Below are 24,878 nucleotides of genomic sequence, written 5' to 3' on the forward strand. Positions count from 1 at the left end.
CTATTCCCTCTGTACTTGGGTAAACTGTGCCCACTTTTTGAACAACTGAAGAGGAATTTCCTCTTTAGCTCTTGGGAATATGAGTTGCAGTATACAGGTCAAGAATGAGGGGAAACAGATTCAAAGCCTCTAAACTTGGTACTGAATTATCACTATTCCTACTTGATTATTCAGACAAACCAGAGGCTGAGATACGACGACAGTAATTGCTCTCATTCTATTAAGCAGTCAAGAAATGTTAATAAGTTACTTATTCAATCTTTGCCATTAAGGTGTCCCTGTGTGTCCCTACAACTGCACCTGATTTGGTTCATATTGGTCCAGGCATTGTGAAGTTGGTGGGGGGACACACACGGTAGGGATGTGCACAGAACCAGTTCAAAGAACCAGCGATTCTGCTGGTTCGACGGTGGGGGGTATCTAACTTTAGGACCGGGGGAGGGTGCACTTACCCCTCCCGCTTCTTTCCCCCCGCCGGAGTCCACTTCTTTCAAACCCCATCGCAGCGGCAGCATACCTCCCTGCCGCCCCATTGTCCGGATATGACCGGAAGTCTCTAATGCGCCTGCACATGCTGGCATGTGGTTGGAGACTTCTGGTCATATCTAGACAATGGGGAGGCAGGGAGGTATGCTGCTGCCCCAATGGGCTTTGAAAGAAACAGATGCTGGTGGGGAGAAAGTGGAGAGAGGGGTAAGTGCACCCTCCCCCGCTCTTAAAGCAGCACCCCCGCCACCTTCAAGCCTCCCCCGCGCAGTTCCGTGCACATCCCTAACACACGGCTGTGATCTCATAAGCCTAATGGAAAATAGGATAAAAACATAATATGCAATATTTCAGACAGCACAAGACCATCATAGTTCTGGACAGGGAAGCAAATGGAATGCAGAAACTTTCTATGAGCCAGAACTTGATCCCAAGCCCACAATCTCTGCATTTCCCTGAACCTGAACTGAACTCCTGAACATGCGAAGCAATTCACTAATCAGGTACCTGCAGAAATCTTTAATGGGTAGGGAGTACACTCTGCTTCATCTATAATTGGAGAAACTGTATTTCTCAGTGAGCTACCTGAAAAGATGCCCTATCAATCACAGGAGCAAATGGTAGGCAGGGTCCAGGCCTTACAGCTCTCAGCTGCTTAAGCACTAACCCTAACCCACCAATAAGTTGAGGATTCTTAAACTGAGACTTGAAGCGTTGTGTGTTTCGTTGGCACTGCAATTCCTCTTTGCTGTCATTTACAATCATAAACAAAGTATTTTCCTGGCTTTTAAAAAATTCTGTTATACGTACTTAGTTTGTAAAAACCTTATAATACAATGTTAAGTGAAATAGCATTACATTCATTTTGCAGATTTGCATTGCCAGCAAAGAATTTCTGTATTATTCTATATGAAATATACCTAAACCTGTTTAAAGCATCTGAACGCATGAACAAAAAAAGCAAGCATCACTAAACCACTTTTTAAAAAATGTGGGGTGTGTGTGTGTGTGAATACAAACTGAACCAAAGAGTTTTAAAATACTGGTGAACCTGACGCAGAACCAAATCTACATTTGTAACAGTTCAACTCCCCAATCCTAATGATTGTGAGGATGGAAGCAAGGTAGGAGGAAAACCCGAGTAGCTTTCCCTCCTACCTTGCTTCCACACAATCATTTCTACCCAGGTGTTCCTCTTATCCTGCTTCCACACAATTGAAAACTGGGAGCACATACAGCTCCCAAACCTGGGTGGAACACAGTTCTTGATTGTGTGAATGACCTCATGGTGTTGCTGGTGCCTGCATTAAGGCTGAAGGTCAGTAAAATAATGTCCTTAGCTTTCTGTTCTGCCCTGACAGGTGACAAACACCATGTAACATGAAAGCTTCCATGTTACACTAATGAAAGATGAAAGCAAATGTCAACCACCTATTTTCTGTCTCTGGAACTGACAGCAACAACTGTTTCTATCATACTCCACCCAGATTTGTATTGCAATTCTTCCCTTATTATTTCAGGGAAGGATGGGAGGGGGTGGCAAATGAAACAACCGCACATTAGCTCTCAGAAATTCTGGCGCAGCAATGGGCTAAATACATCTAATGGAAAAATCAAACGTCCTGTTTATAAGCTGCTGGCCTGCACTTTGCTGTGCCCAGTGTGAGTGAAAACAGTTGTATGCGCACCACTGAAAGGCTTCTTGGGATACTCTGTGGTTAGAGCAACACCACTTTAGACCCATTTTCACCTCTGAACTTTTGCAAGACTCTGTTAGTTACTCGTGGAAAGCATAAAGCGCTGGACCAGCTGCACCTGAATGATGCATTCATCAGCCCACAAGCAAAAATACTTGAAGGCACTGTTATCAGTTGTTTAACAGTTGTCATAGGAACTACCATATTCACCCGAAGCAAAGACCACTCGGAATGTAAAATGACCCTCTTAAAAAGTAGAGGTTAAATACAGGTTAGGAATATAGGAGGTTGCCATACACAGAGTCAGACCATTAGTACATCTAGTTCAGTATTGTCTACACAGACTGGCAGCAGCTTCGCCAAGGCTGCAGGCAGGAATATTTCTCAGCCCTATCTTGGAGGTGCCAGGGAGGGAACTTGGAACTTTCTGCATGCAAGCAGGCAGGTGTTCTTCCCAGAGCAGCCAACCCCCCTAAGGGGAATATCTTTCAGGGTGCTGTCGCTCAAATGCAAACCAGGGCAGACCCTATACCTGCATTGACTCAAAGGGAACCGAGCCCCTGAATTTAAGACACCCTCCCAATTTCTATTATTAAAAAAGCTCTGTGGGGGTGGGGGGAAACCTGGTCTTGGATTCAGGTGAATAGGGTATCAAAGGATCATGACCACATCCTCAAGCAAGGGTTCCCTCTCTGGGAAACGCACCGGACTGCACTAAAGGTTGCCTTCTTTTTTACTTTTCTCCTTCTACACGTGTGAAATGAGAGCTCCCTGCAGGTAGACATACAAGAGGTTTTGCTTGTAAAAGAGAACAGATTTAGATGCTAGGATCTAGCATCTAAACTGGAAACTCGTTTGTTTTGAATGCAACTCGAGATTGAAATGACTTCCATTAGAGTTGCAGTCCTAAACCATACTTACTAAGCAGCAAGTGCCACGGAACTAACTGGAGTTTACTCCCAAGTAAGCCGGTCGACACCGCGATCTTACGGCAGAAAGAAGCCCCACTGGGTTTGAATGGGCCTTAGTCCCACGAAACCGCGTAAAGGACTGCAGCCAGCCAGAGTCAGGTGCACCTTTGCTTAATCTATATATTATGTTGGGGACTTTTTTGTGGGGGGGGGGGATGGAGGTGGATTTGTTGGCAAGGGAAATCCAAGAGAGAACTTACGGCGCTGGCACCAGCCCGGTGTAGCTGCAGCGAGCAGACAAGCCACCCCCAGGAGAGGGCCAGGACCTCGCTGACATTTTTGCAAAGAGACCAGTCCAGCCGTCAGGAAAGCCAAGAGTGGGATCCACATAATGCGAAGCAGGCGGCACCTCCTCCCGCTCTCGGAGGCCAGCCAGGCTCTCAGGAGAGGGGCTCGCGGGGTCGCCACTCCGTGGATCCGGCACAGTCTCCGGCGGCGGCGGCGGCTGAGCAGCTGCACGAGGGGAAGAAGCAGCAGCAGCAGCGACCAAGACTCAGGTGGGAGTCGGAGCAGCAGCAGCACAACCGCATGTCAAGGCGAGCGTGGCGACCCCTGGCCCAGAGTTGGACGGCGAAGGCGGCAGGAGGGGCGAGGTTCTGCTACGCCCGCGGGACTCTCCATCCGCCCCCTGCTTGGCTTTCCCAGGGAGCCGCTGCGGCCGCCGCGCACAAAGACCTTTTGTCTGCCTTCTTCGCCGGGCTCCTTGGCAACAAGGAGAAGCGACAGTCGCTCCCCGGCACAGCAGCAGCCCCTCAAGTGCAAAAAGAAAGGCAAGCAACTTCGACCCCGCCCGCCGCCAACACCGAAAAGGGGGGTCTCTCGCGGGGCGGTCTGTCCCCCTAGCCCAGCGTTCGCTCCCCCTGCGCGCGGCGTGGGCAGATCCTCGCCGCCGAGAGTCCGCTGGGTCGGGCTTCCAGCGCCGAGGCCAACCCCTTTCGCTGCTCTCCGACTAGAGCCGCCGTCAATCCCGGCAGGGGATGCTACGAAACCAGCGAAGGCAGGTTACAGGCGAAAGAGGGGGAGAAGCGTGCGTGTGTTGGGCGCGGGCGCAGGGGCGGGGCGCGGAGTCCTCGCCCAGCCCCTCTCTTTGTTTTGTCGGGCTCTGACTCTGGGCTCTGTTGTTTCTGCCGGGAATGTACCTCCGTGGGCGGGGGGGCGCCTGCAGAACAGTAACCCGCTCTCAGCACGCACACACACACACCCGCCCCGTCGTCACTTGACAGTCAGCCCACGCTTTCTACTCCTGGAGCGTCGCGAGCACCCCACAGACGTAAAACGTCCGGCACGCTGACTGATCAATAGCAGCCAGGAACCCTCGGTGGGTGGGTGGCTGGGGAATTAAAGGGAACCAAGGGGCATAACTATAATTGGGCAAGGGGAGACATTTGTCTGGGGGCCCACTGCCTTGCCCCCCAGAGGCAAGTCACATGACTGACTCCTCCAGCCACGCACCCGCCAGGCTTCCTTCAGTTGTATCCATCCTCCGAAATTGATGCCAGTGTGAAGACCTGGAGCTGCCAGAACAGCATGCCTTTCTCTAGTACCATTAAATGACTTGCATCTTCCACAATGTACAAAACGTTTTTTAAAGATAATTTAGGATGATGTATTGTGGCACATAGGATATATACACACACACACACACACTTTACTGTGCTTTTTGTTACCACTATTCAGCCGCATTTAAGATTTCTTTGCTTCATGAGCTGAGCTTCAGTGAGGGGGGGCCATTTTAAAATCTTGTATGTGGGACCACTCCAACCTTGCTACGCCCATTTCGGGGTTTGGGCCGGACTCAAGGTTCTATCCACAACTTGGCAGCGCAAAAGGTGCTGTCACCTTTGTGGCTGTTGTCTTAAGTGGCCCCTGTACCTTTAACATCTGCATGATGAGATGTTGAGGCAGGCAGAAATGCAACAGGAGAGGCAGTGTGAGGGAAGGAGGCTGCACCTCTGAAATGCCTGCTTGCTGGTCAGACGGCTGGTCAAGCAAAGGCAGCCTTGCTAGGAAAAAACAGGGCGAATGGACAGTTCATGGGACTGGTGATTAACTTCTGGAAAATGTGGGGCTCGGCCTTACCCGGAAGACTTCTTTGTAGTTCCACGGATGTGGAAGCAGAGTTGTGTGCTTGGAAGATGGTGGCAGGCTGTTGCACAGAGTACAGGAAGCAATTCCCCATTCATCGGCCTGTTCTAGGGCTGAGCCCGATGCAGACATTGACAACAGGTTCTTGGGTTAAGCCCTGGGTGGGGTTGCTGCTGAACCCTGGCCTTCACTTTAATCTACCTTTACTTGTCTTCAGGCGGCCAGTTGTGATCCTTGCACCTGGTCTGGATTCCCTCCCTTAAGTGCAGATCCAAGCATTCATAACTGAAGACTAAATATTGTCAGAGCTGGACTAGCCTGAGGTGAAACATCAAAATGGCATGACGCCATCCTGCATTCATTCATATTTTATGGCAGACAGGGATGGAGAATGGAGGCATGAAAACTGTAGGAATCTGTTGGAAATGTTTACTTCATGTTGCCTCAGGGTAAGGCTTGTCCTAAGTATTCTTAGATCAGCCAGAAAGACTTCATTGCTTTTTATAAGTACAACGTTGCATGTACCTGGAGCTATACAGACTGCAAATCTAGGGAAAATAATTGCTCATGCTGATCTACTGCAGTTATTTATGGAATACTGAACAGAAAGCACTAGGGGCGGGAGCACCCAAAATTCCTTACTGTCAGTTCTTCATATGAAACTGCCTTATACTATTCCATCAGACTATTGTTCTATCTAACCCAGTATTGACTACTCTGACTGGATGCAGCTCACCCAAACTCTCTCACAGAGATCTTTCCTAAACCTGCTGCCTGAGATAATTTCTTCCTGGAGATGCTAGAGATTGTTCCTGATGGCATCCAAAACATGTGCTGTATACTGTAGCTGAGCTGTCATAAGATGTGGTGACAGCCAACAGCCTGGATGGCTTTAAGAGGGGTTTGGATAACTTCATGGAGGAGAGGTCTATCAACGGCTACTAGTCGGAGGGCTATAGGTCACCTCCAGCCTCAGAGGCAGGATACCTCTGAGTACCAGTTGCAGGGGAGTAACAGCAGGAGAGAGGGAATGCCCTCAACTCCTGCCTGTGGCTTCCAGTGGCATCTGGTGGGCCACTGTGCGAAACAGGATGCTGGACTAGATGGGCCTTGGCTTGGGCCTGATCCAGCAGGGCTGTTCTTATGTTCTTACTTAGCATTTTTAGGAAGAAAATGAGACTGAGAGTTAACTTCCAAAAAAAGAGTGGATGTCATTCAATGGAATGAAGGCAAGGCAAGCTAACAGGGAATTAGTTCAGATGTCTCTAAAAGCCTAGGCTTTTAGGGACAGTGTCAGGAAAGCTAATGTTCAAATGAGCTGAGGCTAGCAAGGGATGCAAAGAGCAACAAAAAGGGCTTCTTCAGGTATGTCTGAAGGAAGGGAATAGCAGGCCTGCTCTCAGTAAGGATGGTGAAATCTTGATGGATGAGAGAGGTGGAACTGCTGAGCTCCTATTTTGCCTCCATCTTCTCCCAGAAGGGGAAGTATGTGCAACTTCACAAAATCAGCATGAATGACGAGGGGTTCAAGATTGAAAAGAAGTTGGTCCAGAAATACCTTTCTACATTAAATGAGTTCAAGTCGTCAGAGCCAGATTAATTTGAAAACACGTTTTTTGAGAAGCAGTTTTTTTAAAATTAATTAATTATTTATTTTAAATTTCAATTTATTATATCACTAAAAGAACTTGCTAATAATAATAATAACTGTCTCACTAAAAGAACTTGCTGATAGGGCTTTGCTTTGGAACATCTGAAGCTGAATAATGTGCACCACCATTTCAGAACCACATGGTCATTCCCAGTACATCTGTCTCTGCACAGCATTGCATGTTGCAGGGGCAGCTCCATTATGAGAAACAGTGCCAACTTAAGCCCTGGATATGCTGACTTGTCAAAAGTTACCTAAAATTCCATAGCTGATTTGGGATCTGTCTATCTATCCACCTTATTTATATACTTCTTGAGATGTGCATCTCTAGGTGGTGTATACAATTTAAAACACAACAAATATAAAACAGATATAAATAATATAAACAAATATAAAAACAGTTTTTAAAAATCACAGAATAAAAAGTTAAAACAATCTCATGAGATAAAAACAGTTGAAAATTAATTTTGGTTAAAAGCCTGAGAAAACAGGTGTATCTTGAGGATCTTTCTAAAAACAAACAGAGAAGGAGATGCTCTTATTTTAACAAGGAGCATATTTCAGAGCCCCACGACAGCCATAGGGAAGGCCTGGTCCTGAGTTACCACCAAATGAACCAGTGGCAACCATGTCTCCCCTGCAGGGGGAGTTGCTGTGTGCTATGTCTCTGTTAAGAACCTTGCCTCCCCAGAGCAACACAACCAACTTAATCCACAAGAGTCATCCTTTCCTTTATAACTTTCCTGTTCATAATCCAGTCACATATGCTATGCTTTCCAAGGCATGGAAACATATTTTGAATCATTGTAGGTTTCCTAATTCAGGAAAAGAATAAAATTAACAGCCCAATGCTGTGCAGACCCATGGGTGGTGAACGCCATTAATTTCAAGCGTCCCTAAATCAAACTAGGTGTTTCTTGTGGTGGAATGTCCATCTCTAGGAACTGCAGTTGTTAGTAAGCATAACAATTAAGTAAAGGTGGAATTTTTATGTGGAATTTAAATTTTGTCTGTATTGTGAATATGTCATAGTCATAGTCATGTTTATTTACGGTCATAGACCAAAATTTACATACATAATAATACACGTAATATAGTAATAATATATACATAATATAATCAGGAACATGGACTCATCCTAATCAGCAATTTCCCGTTAGCATAATCTGATTTACCATCTGTTGTCTAGCCTTCTTAGCTGCCTCACAGAACTTAGCAACTTTAAATGTTACTTCCTCCTTCTGATCTGAGAGCAGATAGTTGACATAAAATGCATCTGTATGCTCTGGGAAATCAGTCAGTAAGGAGGATATTGTGAATATGTATACTTTGGGGTTTGTTTTTTGCTTTATTATTATGGTTAAAACAATAAAAGCATCTATCTACTACCCTATACTCTAAGAACTATAGGTTCTGTAATCCCTTTATTCAAATCCAGAACAATAGGCTGAAACTCAGTATATCTGTCAGATTACTAGGCAAAACAAAATGTAATTTTCTTGATTCAGTAATCACTCTGCCCCTCTTCAGACATTTCATTGTATGTACTTACAGGTAAATGGTCACATGTACATATTTTGATAATCCTATTCACACATTATGTTTACTGTTCTATAGTCCTGTTCACATTATGTTCAATTTTTGTAAGCTTCCATGAAACATTTGTGTGTGGCAGTATGTAATGAATAAAATAATGTACATACATACAGCCATTCACACATCATGTTGAACGCACTACAACAGCACACTTTCTATCAGTTTCCTGCATTTCAAGGGGCCTATATCCAGGTTCACTTTTTAAATGAACACATGTACAAGACTGATTTGGGTGATAAGCTCACCTGCACATGTGATAACTTCATAGTCCATAGACCATGTTCATCTCAATGTCACCAAATGTCATTGTTAAGCAGGTATTGGGAGTGCATGTAGAGGGGTCATTCAGATTAAGTCATTAATAGATGCCCTGAGAACATGTTGGGATATCCTCCAGTGACATCACAGTGGGTGCACTCTCAGCGCAACCCCAACCTTATATGTGCCGGTGGATGTATCGTCCAAACCAGACCACAGTCATTCACACAACATGTACTTGTGTAGAGACACCTGAATACAGCATAACATCTGAATATGTGAATGATTATACATGCATCCATTTAAAGAATGAATCTGCACTCACCTCAAATGCAGGGTACAGATAGGAAATGTACTATTGAATGTGTGTTGAACATAATGTGTAAATAGATATCCGGTTACCAAGCAAACAAAGCCTTGGATTCAAAGTGTGGTTCTGGGATGCCTATTTTTTATACAGATACTTGAGGAATAAATCTGCATAATTGTGAAACTCTGGGCACAACTGTGGGCTTCCAAATACTCTCTGATTTTAAGTATAGCATTTATACTTTGCTACCCAAATGCAGCATCTACTAATAATAATATAGAATTTTCAGTGTTGGGATTCACTGGACCATCTGGAGACTTTAGATACAAGGAGGATAGATTTCATGGAGAAATTACTAACACAAGGCTTCCTCAAATAAGTCACCAGAGGCCTGTATAATAATACTCTCCATCCTAGGCTTGAGCTGAGAAATAGATAATAAACAACACCACAGAACACTTGAAGATAAATAGATATATAGATATGATTGGCTTCCTTCATGAGAAGGAATCAGGAAACAAACTGCTCCCTGCTTCCTTTTCTTTCTACACATCGACATAAAAGTTTCCATTTTAGCTGATAGGCAAGCAAACACAGGAGAAATGGATTCAAGTTGGCTCCTATTGTGCTAAGGTCCCACCAGCTTAATTTGCCACCTTCTAGGGAGCATTCTTTGGCTACAGTCTGCAGGTAGAATTCTTGATGGCACAAGTGTTTGTCCACATTATGCCACATTATGTAACTGCTGACAGACAATAATGTGTGGTTCATATACCACAGGGCGATACTGGAAGGAAGAAGAGAGATTGTACTGCTGCCAGACCCTTCCTGCCCTGCCCCCACACATGAAGCCAGAAAGCAGGGTCTTTCATCAAAGCTGGTAAAAAGCCATGCCCTTTTCCCCACCCACTCCTAGTGAGTAATAAATCTACTGCTTCACTCTCTCTTTCATTCTCCAGGGTATAGAGTTCTCTTCATTAATTTTATCCAAGGAAGCCCTGTAACCAGTAGTGATGCAACCTCTTTCATTAGTAATGTCCTTGTCTCCATCCCTTTTTATAGTATCTTTTAATATTTATGTAAATTTTATTGTGGCTCATTAAGTTACAGGGGTGGGGAAATTAAACCCACATTACTTCTAAATGAGAGAGTGGAAAGTACCTTCCTTTCATACAACAGCAAGGAAATTCCCTCTTTATCTTTTCAGGTATATATATTCTCTACTCTGACTAATAACACACTGACATCACTAGCTAAAAATTCGAAGGTCAGTATTGCACACTATGCATTTATGGCAGAATAGCCCATTGGTATTCATATTGGTAACATATTACCCTGTATTCCCTTAACTGTGCATAATTTGTACAATATGAAAATGCAAAGAGTTGTGCATATAGTCTATTCAGATTTCTTTCTACTTTTATTTATTGCATTGACCTGTGCATATCATTGGATCCTATAGAATGTTTTCTGACAGCACCTGCAACATTCATTATGTTAAAAATATTTAATTATGTTAATAATTTATATTAAATTATTGGCTGACATGTAGTGCAGCCATACGAGGGCAGAGCAGAAAAGGGTCAGTAAACTAGCTATGTGCAGTGTGCGGGGAAGAAAATGGGGAAGTGAATTTTCACTTCTCTCTCCTCACCACAAAAGCCATCTTCTCTACCACAGATATGTCCCTGATGGCTACTCAGGCACATTTCTATTATTCTCCTTCCTATTAAGAATAGTACTTGCTGTGGAGTAAACATGCAAAGGATTGTAATACTAAAGCAAATGCTGCAGACACAAAAGAGGCTCAGCCAGTCAGCAGCCATTGATCTGAATAAGGATCACATTAGAGCAGGCCTGCTCAACTTGGGCCCTCCAGCTGTTTTTTTGTCTACAACTCCCATAATCCCCAGCCACTGAGCTGTATATGTATGTGTAAATAATTACATCTGAGTAGCTTTATTACGATCATTACATCTGTTAAGCTGCTATGGAACTGCTGTTACCTTGTTTCATCAGATGTACAAGATAGTTACCAACCCTGACTTTAGGGGAAACTGGTTTTGATAGCTCCCAGTGGAAGCAGCTGTACCAGTGCTGATTGACAAGGGCAGTGTTCTTTATTTGCAAGGCCAAAAGACAGTGGTGTCCCCTATTGACCCTAATTGCAGCTCCCTGACTAATAGTTTATAAGATCTGTGTGAGCTTCAGCCAAAGCTGAAGACCAGACATGCTCAACTCCACCCTCCAGTTTTTGGACTACAACTCCCATAATCCCTATCCACAGTGGCCAATAGCAAGGGATTATGGGAATTGTAGGTCAACATTTGCAGGAAGGCCAAAGTTGAGCAGCCCCGCTTTAGATAGACAAACAGCTCTGTTTGCTATGTTGGCCCACACAGCTAGAGAGAAAGGCATGGCAGCAATCTTTATTGAGGGAAATACCTGAAGAACCAGCCAGGCAATTTGAGATATGTTATGATGGGTACCCTCAGTTGACTAGCACATTATAATGAGGAATTCACAAGTTAATAACTTGAGAAATACCCAGTGGATTTTCTTCCAAACACATTGTACAATGGAGGACCTGCATTTGGGGGTATATTTTAATGGTCAAGAAAAAGAAAGGAAAAGAAAGGGAGTTACCACCGCTAAATAGAGGTTGCCCATAAGTGAAATCAGCTTCTTTGCGGTCTGTTTTCAATGGTGATATCTCAATCATTTCATAATGGAGCCGCATGAAATTTGGAGAGATTGCAGTGCTTGTTACCTAGATGCTTCCTGCCAACTATAAGGCAGATTTGATGGATGATTTGATTGTATGATTAACGGAATGTTCAGGACTTATAATGGAGGAATGTAGTATTTACTTCTCATTTTATGCATACATTACTGTGCCTCTGTAATATGACTGAGAAAATATAACAAAAGTACAACAAAAACTACAACAGAACGATGTTAATCCCTTACAACAGATACAGTAATGTTACAAAAGCTTTAAAAGCTTTAAAAAGAAGTATTTCCTGCAAAGTAGTCTGATTATACCAGTCATTTCAATATGGTACCAAGTTATCCCAGCTTTCTATGCAGGGGCATAGCAAGGTTGTAGTGGGCCCAGAGACAAGATTGAAGTAAAGAAATCTTAAATGAGGCTGAATAGTGGTAACAAAAAGCATAGTAAAATTTACACACACACACACACACACACACAACCTATATGCCACAATAGAACATCATCCACCCTGAGCCATTTAACTGCTCTGAGCCATTTTGGAAGGGTGGTATATAAATAAAATAAATAAATAAAATAAAATAAATCATCCTAAATGATTTTTTAAAAGCTTTTTGAAAATTGTGGACAATGCAAGTCATTTAATGGTACTAGAGAAAGACATGCTGTTCTGGTAGCTCCAGGTCTTAACACTCACATCAGTTTTGGAGGAGGAATACAACTGAAGGAAGCCCAGGCAGGTGCGTGGCTGGGGGAGTCAGTCATGTGACTTGCCTCTGGGGGGCCCCCCAAGGCAGTGGCCCCCCAGACAACTGTCTCCCTTGCCCTATTATAGTTACGCCCTATGTAACTACTGCCATCTCAGTAGTGTACTGCAGTGCCATCTCATCAGTGTACTGCCATCTCAGTAGTTTCTATGTAACTACTGCCATCCTCTCTGCATCCCAGAATCTCACCAAATGTGTATGATTGATCAAATATAGGGGCTGATAGCCAAACTAATGACTCACAAGTAATCTCATTGAAATTAATGGGATAACTTAGTTGTGACTTAATTTCAGTGGGACTACTTATGAGTCATTTAGTTTGGCTGTCAGCCAGTATATTCCACATGGCTTTGAGTTAATCTTACATCTGGTCCTACCGTTCTCATTTTTATTATAATATATCATTTATAATGTCAGTTTTATTCAGAGTTCTTTATTATTTGTATCTTATTCAGCCCCTCAAGCAACTGAAGCTGACACAGGAAGGCTGAGAGATGTCCTACAGCTGCTGCCTGGTGTATATTTAGATATGAGAAACATAAAATGACCAATTAGCAGGCCATTGGTCCATCTAGTTTAGTATTGTCTTCACTGACTGGCAGCAACTCTCCAAGGTTTCAGGCAGCAGTCTCTTATCCCTACCTGGAGATGCCAGAGATTGAACCTAGGACCTTCTGCATGCAAAGCAGATACTCTTCCACTGAATTACAGCCCCATCCCCATGAGACCAGACTGAAGTCTCATATATTGCCAACGTCATTTAAAAAAAATGTTTAGCCAAAGCTAGAGTCATTCAGATTTGATAGGTTACAATAGGAACATGTATGGTCTTCTGCATGTGCCTCTCAGCTTTACATAGGAAAGGAAAGATTGTGCCATCGGGTCAGTGTTGAGTCATCGACTCCTATTGATCACATTCCATATGATTTTCTTGGTAGAATATAGGAGTGGTTTACCAGTGCCACCTCCCTCACAGTATGAGATGATGCCTTTCAGCACCTCCCTATATCGCTGCTGCCCAATATAGGTGACTACAAATATATTTAATAATGAGGTGTTATAGCCAGTATTAACATGAAAATGATAGCATCTTAATGGTTGACATTTTGAAGTTTCAGTTTGTTTTTGCTTTTGTGTTGTTTCTTTTAGTAGCAAATCCTTTTTTGGTAGCATACTACAATCTACACTATTGTTGTTTTTATTGTAAACTGTCGGGGTGTGTGTGTGTGTGTGTGTGTGTGTGTGTGTGTTGGGGCAGTGGGCAGAAATCAGAGGAATAAATAAAATAATAATAAATAACTGAAGTTTCAAAACAGAATTCTACTATTTTTCTTGGCAAATGTATATGAAGCATGCTCAGAGGTTGTTCTTTTCGTCTTAATTTCAAATGGGATAGCTGCCATCTGGCCTATCTTAAAAATTACATGCTGGCCCCAAACCAAAGAAAGTTAGTCATGCTTAAGTCCCATTGAAATCACTGGGGCAAGTTATTTGTAACCAACATGGATTCTATTAATTTCTATAGGACTTAAACATGACACAGGATGCAATTCTGCACACACTTACTTGAGAGTAAGTCCCATTTCACCCAATGAGACATGTTTCTGAGTTAACCTGTGTGTTGTATTGCTCTGAACATTCCTCTGGATCAAGCTAAAAACTAGACTTGCTTTGAATAACATTGTCTAGGCCAGCGATGGCCAAAGTTTCAGACTCTCCAAGTCAAACAAAACAATCTCCAAAAGTTTGAAAGTCACAAGATGTGCACAACTTTTATGCACACATTAAATATTAAGTTTTACATTGATTAAAAATATTAAAATTATATTTAATGTAGCACAACGAATTACTGTTAGGGTATTGTGGGTCTTCATATTGGAGAAGCATGGAGGAGATGTTGGTCAGATGTTGGTCAGATGTTCATTTACAAGGACTGCTCAACACTTAATTTTCACAAACTTCATCATGGTATACAGTGATTCACAGCAATATGTTGTGCCAAAAAGTGAAATAAATCACACACCAGTTTTCTTCTGTTGAGTATACTTTATTTCTGGCACCTCCTTCCAGAACTTGTCTGTTGACTCTGATTTATGCATAATCTTTAGAGCCTGGTCCTACTAAAGTTCCAAGGGCTGTGTTTCTACTGCTGATGTTTCCATAGTCCTAGTTTTGGGAATTAGGATCCATTATGATCATGTCAATTATAAATATTTATTTATAAGAAATTAAAGATTTACAAGAAAGGCAAAGTAGGATCTCAGCTTTTGTGAGTCTTCAAACTGGACCAGAAAACTAAGAACGACTTCTTGCAGTTAATGCCTAGATTCCTTGAGTCTGTGATCTCCCACTATCATTTCAGGGGATACAATTTTGAGACGGGGAAAGTAGTTGAACTTTCTTGATCTCATGTGTTTTGCAGAAGATTTAACTTGTTCTAGAAGCTGATGATTATCTATATAAATCAGAAATAATCTTTAAATTCCTTTGGAGTGCCAACTGCCAAAATGAGAATTATGCAGTTGCTATATATCAGTGAAAACATCAGATCCTACACCCATACTTCATCTTCCAGTTAGAAATAAGACTTTTCTCTTTCTTTAAGGAGAACACTGCTAGGCTCCAACAGTTCCAGAAACCAATTTAAGACATTGCTGGTAGGTAACCACTTCACAACACAGTAAAAAGACAGTGGTAGGTTTGTCTTCCAGATCCAGCTCTTTAATAAAAATTCTGAATTGACTATCAGTATTCTCTGAATTGACTATACAGTATTCTCTTTCAAGTGAATGCAATTGACAATTCCCAGGACTGTTCTGATAACATTTTCAAACCTGAAGTATAAGTATTTGCCAATGAGACGTTAATGATGGATGATGCAGTGGACATACTTTGCAGTGCAAAGTATGGCAATTTGGCCGTGCTTTTCAAGAGTACGATAAGGCCTACTTTTCTTTCCCCACTGCAAATGCTTCATCTGTCACAACATTTAACAGGTTTATCCAGTGACCCATTGATGTTCATCCGTACTTTGTCAAGTGCATTCTTTATATCAACTTTACAGGTTGTTTCTTTTAGTGCCATTCAGTGTTCCCTCTAAGGTGTGCGCAACTGCGCACACTCACACGGTTTTTTATGTCTGCTCAGTTAATTTTAGATCCCGCTCAGGTTGAATCAGGAAAGCCCCACTCTGAATCCATGTGCGCACACACTGCCTTGATACTGCCGCCCAGAAAAAAACTCATTCCACACACAGATGAAAAAAAATAAGACAGAAAACTGCCATTAAATCCAACATTTCTTCTTTCACAATTATATCTGCTGAAATACATCATACAAAGATTGCATTGAGATTTATCTCACATGACCGTGATTGCATCAAGAGCTAGATTGCATGCTAGAGAATTCCCAAGGTCATTTCCCATCTTGTTTGCAATATCAGTACTGATTAGGAAGACAGATCTCTCTGTACTGTGGCACAGCATTTGAATTTTTTTTTATTAGCCACTGGAATTTTGCATTGTGGTATTCTGGGCAACTGCCTTCTTGGCAAATTTTTCAACTGAGTATAGATTATTTAGCATGGGCAATGTTCCCTGCTATAGCAAATTTGGCTTCAGTTATGTTGTTTTCATACTTGCATCTCTTATGACTTGATGATGTCGTGGTTTCTTGCAGGACTCTGCTGTGAACAGAAGATAGGAACATAGGAAGCTGACTTGTACCAAGTCAGACCATTGGTCCATCTAGCTCAGTATTGTCTACACCAGGCCTGCTCAACTTAGCCCCCCCCAGCTGTTTTTGGACTACAACTCCCATAATCCCCAGCCACAGTGGCCAATAGCCAGGGATTATGGGAGTTGTAAGCCAACATCTGCAGGATGGCCAAAGTTGAGCAGCCTTGGTCTACACAGACTGGCAGCACCTTCTCCAAGGTTGTAGGCTGGAGTCTCTCTCAGCCCTATCTTGGAGATGCTAGGGAGGGAACTTGGAATCTTCTGCATCAAGTGTGCAGACACTTTTCCAAGAGTGGCTCCATCCCTTAATAGGAATATCTTATGATGATCACATGTAGTGCATTTGAGGGGCTGGTGTCACATGGATGGTCCTGGCTTGAAGCAGGAAGTTGAATGAATACCTTTCCACCTCTGTTATTATATGCACATTTGAAAATCCAAACCAGAGAGGACGCTGCTTAGCAAAGGGGACAATTCATGCTTGTTCCCACAAGACCAGCTCTCCTTCCACTAGACCAGCTCTCCTCCCTAGAATCAGATGTAGAACTGGACATCACAGCAAGCTCCAGATCAGATTAGAAAAGGTGCACTGTGAGGTAGTGAGATGTCCAAAGTTTGCATACACAAATTTGCCACACAAGATTCTTTTTGAACAGTACAAACAAGCACTGCCAGACCATTTCTACCGTACCAGGGAAAGTACTCCTCCCACTGTCTAGGTGAGGCCTGCAAGAGCATGGGCGGAGGGCAAGGATCTGGAGAAGGTGCAGATCAATTCCTCTCTTGGTCTAGTGGCCTGTGAAAAGGGGAAAAGGCTTTGAAGGAGGGCAGATTCCCCCCTTCCTTGCTGAGGCCTGTAAAGCATGTGGAAATGGCAAGGAGAGAAAGGTCCCATTAGCCTGGCCCTAACTACAGTCAGGGATCACAGGTACTCAAAAGCAGGTAACATTGAAACATTAGAAGCTGCCTTATAGCAAGTGAGACCATTGGTCCATCTAGCTCAGTATTATCCAAACTGACTAGCAGTGGCTCTCCAAGGTTTTAGGCAGGAGTCTCTTTAATTCCTACGCTGAGATGCAGGGAATGAACTGGAGACCTTTTGCATGCAAGCATGCAGATGCTCTTCAATGGAGGGGAATATCTTACATTATTCACATGTAGTGAGACATCCAAGTGCAAACCAAGGTGGACCCTGTTTAGAAAAGGGGACAATTAATGCTCCCTACCACAAGACCACCCCTTCTCACCACTGTACTCACCTATTACCCTTCTGCATGCATTGGCCTTTTCTTTCTCTGTCTTTGGTTTCTGTTTGTGTCTTTCTGACTGAGCCTGCACTCTCTCTTTCTCTTTCCCCTCCACACCTCTTCAGCTGACACATTTTCCCATGCCATCAATGCCTCTAAGGCAGCTGTTTCTGTTTCCTCTCTCTTCATGCTTATTTAGCAATCTCCGCCCCTCACTCTCCATGCTTCTTTCATTTACATAAGAGATTCTCCCTCTTTGCCCTCAGAAGATCCACAAGTGGTTGCTGCAGGCAGGGACTACCTGATCCATTGACATATCTGAGAAAATCCCGATAAGCCACAAAGTGCATGGAAACCTTTGTTGGTTTTAGAACCAGAGCTGAACTGTCAAAAAACAATGTGTGGTTCCCAAATGTGGTCTAACCATTGTGGCTGGGAATTATGGAAGTTGTAGTCCAACAACATTTGAGAATGTTCCAAGGTTGGGAACTCCTGCATTACTGTATTATAAACACTACATCACTTGTTAAAAAATGTTATGGAAAAGATAGGTAGCTAAGCTTTCTGATCCATCACCGAACCAGCTTGAATGAGTTAATGATTTGTCTAGAGTGTAGAAACTAATCCAAGTTTGGTTCATATAGCTCGGCGGGGGGAGAAGAAAACATGTACTCCCCTAAGGACACCTGTGATCTTTGAGTATTCCTCTTCTTCTTTTAAACACTGTCTACAAAATGTAATCAATCAAGGGACATTTGTGGGTAATCTAATTTAATGTTTTAATGACAGACAATGAAAGCCATGAAAGCTCAGAGTTACCACTGCTATGACCTTTAGTCTTATCTACATATCAATATTTGGAGTCACTGTGAATTATTTGCTCTGATTTTGGCATGTTGTGATCTGGCTTATGAAGGTCAGTCTGTGAGTGCTGGTGTCACATGGATGGTCCTGGCTTGAAGCAGGAAGTTGAACGAATAGGTTAACTTTTCCATCTTTGTTATTATATGCACATTTGAAAATGCCACATAAATACTTCTAATAATTAGAGCTCAAAGTGAACAACATACTATTTTAAACAAAACCTCATCCAAATAAATCATACTAAAATATATTCACAAGCCTACACTTTATGACATCAGTAAAGTTTCAAAAGTTATGGAAATATGAATGATGGTAATTTGTTCTGAATTGGAGAGGGGGGAAGAGTCATAGCTAAGTGTACCTGGCTATGTCCACCTCCATAATCTGGGATTCCAAGCACAAGTAGACTAGGAACGCTCTGTGGATATGGACCAAAGCTGAATTTCAGGGGCACCATTAGGGGATGGTCCATGGGACACGAGCCCCAGTGAATTGCTCAGACTCTAATGTCATCAGCCACTTCCCCCCACCCATGGCGTCTTACAGAAAGGATGTGCAGCCATGGAGACACCTGCACAAAGCATGGGAAAGAAAGCTCCTAGCCTCATTTAGCTCTCTGCCATTTCCACATTTATAGGTGCTGTATTATCACATTAGAGACTCTCAGAAACATACATAATTATTCTGGTGGCAGCTTATGATTGAGTTTAATTATCAAAAGGTGGGCTGTGGACCCTGATCTATTAAGAACCTAGCAACGCCCCTGCTGAATTCTATCCATAAGGAGTTTTCCTGTCATCTTTGTTATTTCCTGGATGGTTTGATCTATACCTGGATTTATCCTTGTTATTTTTTAGTCATAGTAAAACTGGAAAGGTGCCACAAATTCAAACACAAAAGGTGGCTTTCTACATTATAAGAAGGAGCAAAAGGCAGGTGCATGAGCGCACATAAGCTACTCCATCTCTTCTTATAGTGTGCAAAACAGGAACTTGTGCATCTTTACTATGGGGAGATGTCTGAGCTCCACATGCATCTGGAGCCTTTATATCTCTCTGCAAGGGAGATACACCAGTCTTTTTTCAGAGTTTGAGAAGTGGCCGAATGCAGCTGTATGAGGGCACTTGTCTATCTTTTATTTATTGTGGCACTGCCAAGTGACTCTCTCTGAGCTAAAAGCTGTCCCTGAGATTAATTTATAATAATCATAACTGCAGCAATGAGGTAGACTGCATTCAGGTCCCACTTTGCTCTGGTAAAGTCATTATGGTGAAAGTAGATGGGTAGGACAAATCAGAGTAGACAGAAGAGGAATGGAGGCAGGGCAGAGAAGGATGGTGCTTATATGGAAAAGAACCACAAAATTCTAGTTGCCCACATGGTTTCGCCATCTTAATGTTATCGGAGCTGCACGGGACTGTGCCAAGCAGAAGTACTGTACGTCCCATGATGGTACAATAACAAATGAATCAGGCCATAAATTCTGAGCTCTTCCAAGTCATTGGGTGTATTTCCAAGCACCAGGGCAGCCAATCCAATTTCTCTCTCCTTTCTTTCCTAAAATCATTTCCCAAGAGATTTGGCCAAATTTACTCTTAATTCTGCTAAAATCTGTGGTGATTGTGCATTTGCAGGATACAGGGGCAAGTGTTTTTGTAAGTTTCTAATAGTAGCATTGGAGCTAAATATGAGGAATCTTAAAGGTTCCTTCTTTCCAAAAGATGGACATGCAGCACGGAGTTTACCCACTTACAAATGTTTCAGATTGAATTGTTTTTAGGCAGATCAAAATGTCCTGACCTATTTTAGCCAGAAACAAGTCTCCATGAATACCTTGTAAAGTGTGCTCCTTGCAAGAGAAGAAAATACCCCTCCCCATCTAAAGACTACTTATAAAAAGGCTTTCTAAAGACTTGCATAGAAACAATGTGAAAATGTAGAGATACTGGCATAGATTTTAAATCAATGTTGTCGTCAATACCATGTTGCTATCCAAAATAATTTCCTATTGAAAATTGTGCAGTTCAGTATATTGCATGATACTCTGCCTTGCCCACACATGTTTAACATTATTGGGCCAGGGAAGGGAGTAAATCTTTGAACTATACAGGATATCCTTATTGAGACAGTAAAACTGCTCCATTTTCTTTTTTTAAAATGGTTTCAGCACCTTTTCAACTTGAAATCAACAACCGGCCTCCGTAGGTCACACATTTAGAGCTCTCTCTCTCTCTGTGTGTGTGTGAAGTTGGCAGGCACATGCATTATTGTGGACTGTGGACTCATGGGAAAGGACAAGGAACTGTCTCCAGCCCTTTGCCTAACAAGATAAATCCCTTTGCCTAGCCAGAGCCCCAGTTACTAGCAAGTAACTAGTAAGCCTCCTTCTATACAACACAGTTATATTTACATGCTTTGTGCTTTAGGGACACATTTGTACTTTTGATGCCACAGATGTATATTAACACATCTGTGAAGGCTTTACATAACATTCTAATAATTGTATGCAGGCCTCTTTCCTCCATACCTTTTGGACTTGTCCTTCATTTCCTTAAGTCTGTTTCTTTTACCTGCCCACTGCATCTGTTCTCTTCCCTTACTGCATTGCTTACCTTCACTGCTGCAGCTACCAAATCATTCTGTATCTAGCAATGGTAAAGGAGTCATTCTGGTTCTGTCCTCAGTTGAGAACCACCCACCCACCCCACCCCCACCCCCACCCCCACCCGCTACACATTCAAATTGGTACAGGATTGAACCAGGCAGTCTTTCTCCTATGGGCCCTGCCCATCCCCCAGCTGGGTAGCTTAAGGTCATTAGCACAGTATTGTTAAGCTGCCACTTGGCTTTAGCATGAGATACTGACACAGCTAAGCCAAGGCCAAAAGCAAACATGCAACAAGTTGTTCTAGTAAGAACAAATCAGCCTACTTTCCTTTCACTATCCCTACAACTGGACTACATTTGGTCCAGATAGGTTAGGAAGTTCACGTTAGCCCATGTGTGACTCAAAAGTTCCTGCATCTGCTATCTTCAATTGGGGTGGATGGCATCATCACAAACTACTGCAATCATAAACTCTGCCATTGAGGTGTCCCTACGTGTCCCTAGAATTGTACCCAATTTGGTTCATATGGGTCCAGGCATTATGCAGTTGATGGGTGGGGAACACAGACAGACACACACAGAGACAGAATGCTGGGTGATCTCATAAGCCTAGCAGAAAGTAGGCTAAAAACAGGGTGAGTGTGGGAGAGGTGGAAGCAGTATATGGAAGTGGAAAGCAATAGAAAGTGTAGGATCAATGAAGCTAGGGACAAATTGGGTGGGGGAAAAGAAAGCAGAGTAAGGCCCTCTTCCCTATATAAAGGCCTACTGTTGCTTCGTTTATTTTGATATGTCAGACTTCCCGGGGACGAGGTGGGCTAGCTCCTAGCCTTTCTTGAACTCCAGAATGATGACTGGGTAAGCACAAAAAAGAAAAGAAAAGGTCAGCCTCAGGAATAGCCAGGGGAGGAGGTTAGCTTGTCACCTGAGTCCTCCTCCTCCTGGTTTGCTGCATTCAGCCAGTTCCCTCTGCTGGAGAACTCCTGGCTCCCATATTCAGAAGCAGCCCCCTGATCATCAGCTGCCTTGTCCTTAAATGTCCCAGTGCAGAGCTGACAAGGCTTAAAGCCTACTTCCAACCCCACCCACTTCCTGACCTTGCTTTCTGTTTCCTGCCTCACCCAACCTAGCTATCTCCCCGGAGCTGTTTGCTGCAGCTCTCCCTGCCTTGCCCTCTCAACCCCACTGGGATTCGTCCAGCCTGGACCCTTCTCATCCCTACCACCCCTTGAAAGGAATGAAAGTCCCATAGGAGGGATTGCCCTCCTCCAGACTCCACAGGGCCACAAAGGAACCAGGTAACATGGCATCCCAACATGATTATGGGGAAGGAATTCTGCATTGCTGCTTTCATGCAAGTTGGGGGCCTCTGCGATTCTCTCATGATGTAGATACAGGGTCAGTTCAAGATTTTGGGGAAAACCTTCACCAACTGACTTTCTTGGATCCCTTCCTACCTGGGTGAGCCTCCCCCTAAGGTGTGTGATGTGCATACCTTGGAGGATGGGCTGAGAGACAGGAGGTGATGACCAAATGGCTCTCTGGCCAAGAGTCTCCCTCTGCCACTGGACAAAGGCTATGGGCACAGAGGTGGACTGAAGTATTGGCAGTGGGCCCTACTGCTGCCCAGCAATGCCAGCCCCTGCTGCTGGCCCCATGTGCATATCTCATGGATGACATGATGGCACCCCTTCATAGGTTGCCTCTGTGTACACCCAGTTTTTCTATATTATAGATTTCTGCCCAATTTGAATATGAAGCTTTCCCTACAAAGTAAGATCTGCATGGGTATAGGGATCAAAATGGAGTTGGTCAGCCAGACTGTTGCAGTTTTTGCAGAAACTAAAAATGGCTTTTTTTAGTGGAGCCACTATTGCTTCTTGGAAATGGCCACTCAGGGAGTTTCATCTCTGACTCAAGTGACTCAAGTTTGGAAATTATTCTTCCAAATAAAAGAAAGACAGTGTTGAAATTATGGCGGTGGAAGAAATTGAAACATTCATCATCTCTTGGTAATTGATGTCTGACGATGCCAATTCATATCGTCTTTTCCTTTGTGCAAATGACCGGGAATCACTTTTGAAGAAGTACAAAATGTTCCAGTGGCAAGTAGAAGAGTGATAAGGCGTCATTTGCTGACTCCTCTGCATCAGAAGACCTTTGAATTACGCTCTCTCTCACTGAAAAATTAGAGAGAGAATTCTTTTATGGGCATTTTCCATATGACGGTTTTCTACAGAAAAATAATTTCTCTGCAGTAAATGGCACATCACTCATGTCATGTACACAGCCACATGTGATGAACGCACATATATTTATTTTGGTGCATGGCATTCTAACAGAAGGGGACAGAGAGAAATAGACGTGTACATGTCGATGGTGTAGGTCAGTGGTTCCCAACCTGTGACCCACTAGATGTTGGAGAACTCCCATAATACCTAGCCATATGGTGGCTGGGGGTGATGGGAGTTGTAGTTCAACAACATATGGAAGAGCCCCCCCAGTATAGGCAATTCTTTTCCACTGAAGAGATATGTAAGACATTTGCCAGATATGCAAGTTGTCCTTAGGATATAAGAATACAAGGACTGTATGTGTGCTGGGCACCCACAACACAAATTAACCCACAAGTAAGTTGACGTTTGTCCTGATTTTAAATGTCATCGCCTGGAACTGTGCAGATGGTGAGAATTAAATTTATGTATAATTGTAAATTGTACAACTGTTGGTTTTCTTTTCACTGAACTCTTGCTCTTGTGACAAGTGCATAGATGTTTCTTCCTTGTCTAACGAGAGGTGAATTCTTTTTGACCAAAATGTAATTTTTAACTGGATAATGTCCCTTTATAGTGACACATGAAACCTTTAGGTGGCAGCCAAGGGCTATAGTTTTAACTTCTAAAGGTAAAGTCGGTGTCTGCTAGATGTACTCTAATGCATGGCTCATAGTTTCAAGTGGTAACAGCATTCAGAATACTTAGCAACCTAAAATATACTTGCAAAAATGATGGTCTGGTCACCAGCCAAATATAATCACTTTTGTAGTATGCATTTTGCAGTGCAAACTGAGCCATAATGCAATGCTTCCATCATCTGTGTGCTATATTAGGCAAAGTTAGTGAAGTCAGCAAGGTAGTTGAGAATTAAGGAGCAACCCAGAAACTGTTGAAGCAACCGCCTTTTCTCCCTTCATGTATCATTACAGAAAGTAAAGCTCTGATAAACTCCAGATATAGGGCTGGGAAACTGCACAACCCAGTGACCACACAACAATAACTGGTGCTGCTGTGATTGTCTGGAGCAGTTGCAACAATAGGCTTGCAACAGGCTTTAATTGCTCCCATCTTTCACATCAGCATAGCTGGTGCATGGCAACTTGGCTATGTGGTCCTGACTGCATGTATGGTTGGAACTTGCTGTAATTTAAGGGAGTTGGGGTGCGAGAGATGACATTGGTGCAGAACTTCACAATGTTGCATAGCACAGCAGGACTGTGGATTAGGCCCCAATGTCCACAGTCAGTTGTGGGAATTCTCTGCACCCTTGATGTTTCATTTGTTTAGTTTTCTTGATGGTGCTGGGATGTAGATACAACTTGAGAGACAGGAATAGCACTTCAAGGGAACTGTGGAATCTAGAGCAAATAATAACTTTGCATTGGAGCACTTCTGAGTGTTCAAAGTACTTATCATCCTGTTGTGATCCTCACAACAACTACCCTTTAAGGCAAATATTATCAACTCCATATTGCATCTTGGGAGCTGAGGCTGAGAGGTAGTGGCTTACCTAAGGCCTCAGTGTGTTTTTGGTTGAAATCGTGCCTCTGCCATGGAGTTCTTGATCTCAGCTACTTCTTCAATGAAGTAGCACT

The 24,878-nt window shown here is 43.1% G+C and overlaps 1 protein-coding gene and 1 long non-coding RNA gene across 4 annotated transcripts in view; both read right to left on the minus strand.

Moving 5' to 3' along the window:
- Positions 1-3,504, minus strand: part of ITGB8 (integrin subunit beta 8) — a 71,582-nt gene extending 68,078 nt beyond the window's left edge. For all 3 annotated transcript variants that reach the window (XM_053263483.1, XM_053263484.1, XM_053263482.1), the window contains exon 1: positions 3,355-3,504. In XM_053263483.1, coding sequence (XP_053119458.1) covers positions 3,355-3,484 — 130 coding nt within the window. In that variant the 5' untranslated portion in view covers positions 3,485-3,504. The remainder of the gene's footprint in view (positions 1-3,354) is intronic.
- Positions 3,505-15,809: 12,305 nt separating this feature from the next.
- On the minus strand, positions 15,810-17,684 carry LOC128329192 (uncharacterized). Its single transcript, XR_008309555.1, has 2 exons — positions 17,549-17,684; positions 15,810-16,237 (listed from the first exon to the last, which is right to left on the minus strand). It is a non-coding gene; the product is annotated as an uncharacterized LOC128329192 (long non-coding RNA).
- Between the last annotated feature and the right edge of the window lie 7,194 nt (positions 17,685-24,878).

Source organism: Hemicordylus capensis, chromosome 6, assembly GCF_027244095.1.
Source record: "Hemicordylus capensis ecotype Gifberg chromosome 6, rHemCap1.1.pri, whole genome shotgun sequence".
Classification (NCBI taxonomy): Eukaryota; Metazoa; Chordata; class Lepidosauria; order Squamata; family Cordylidae; genus Hemicordylus; species Hemicordylus capensis.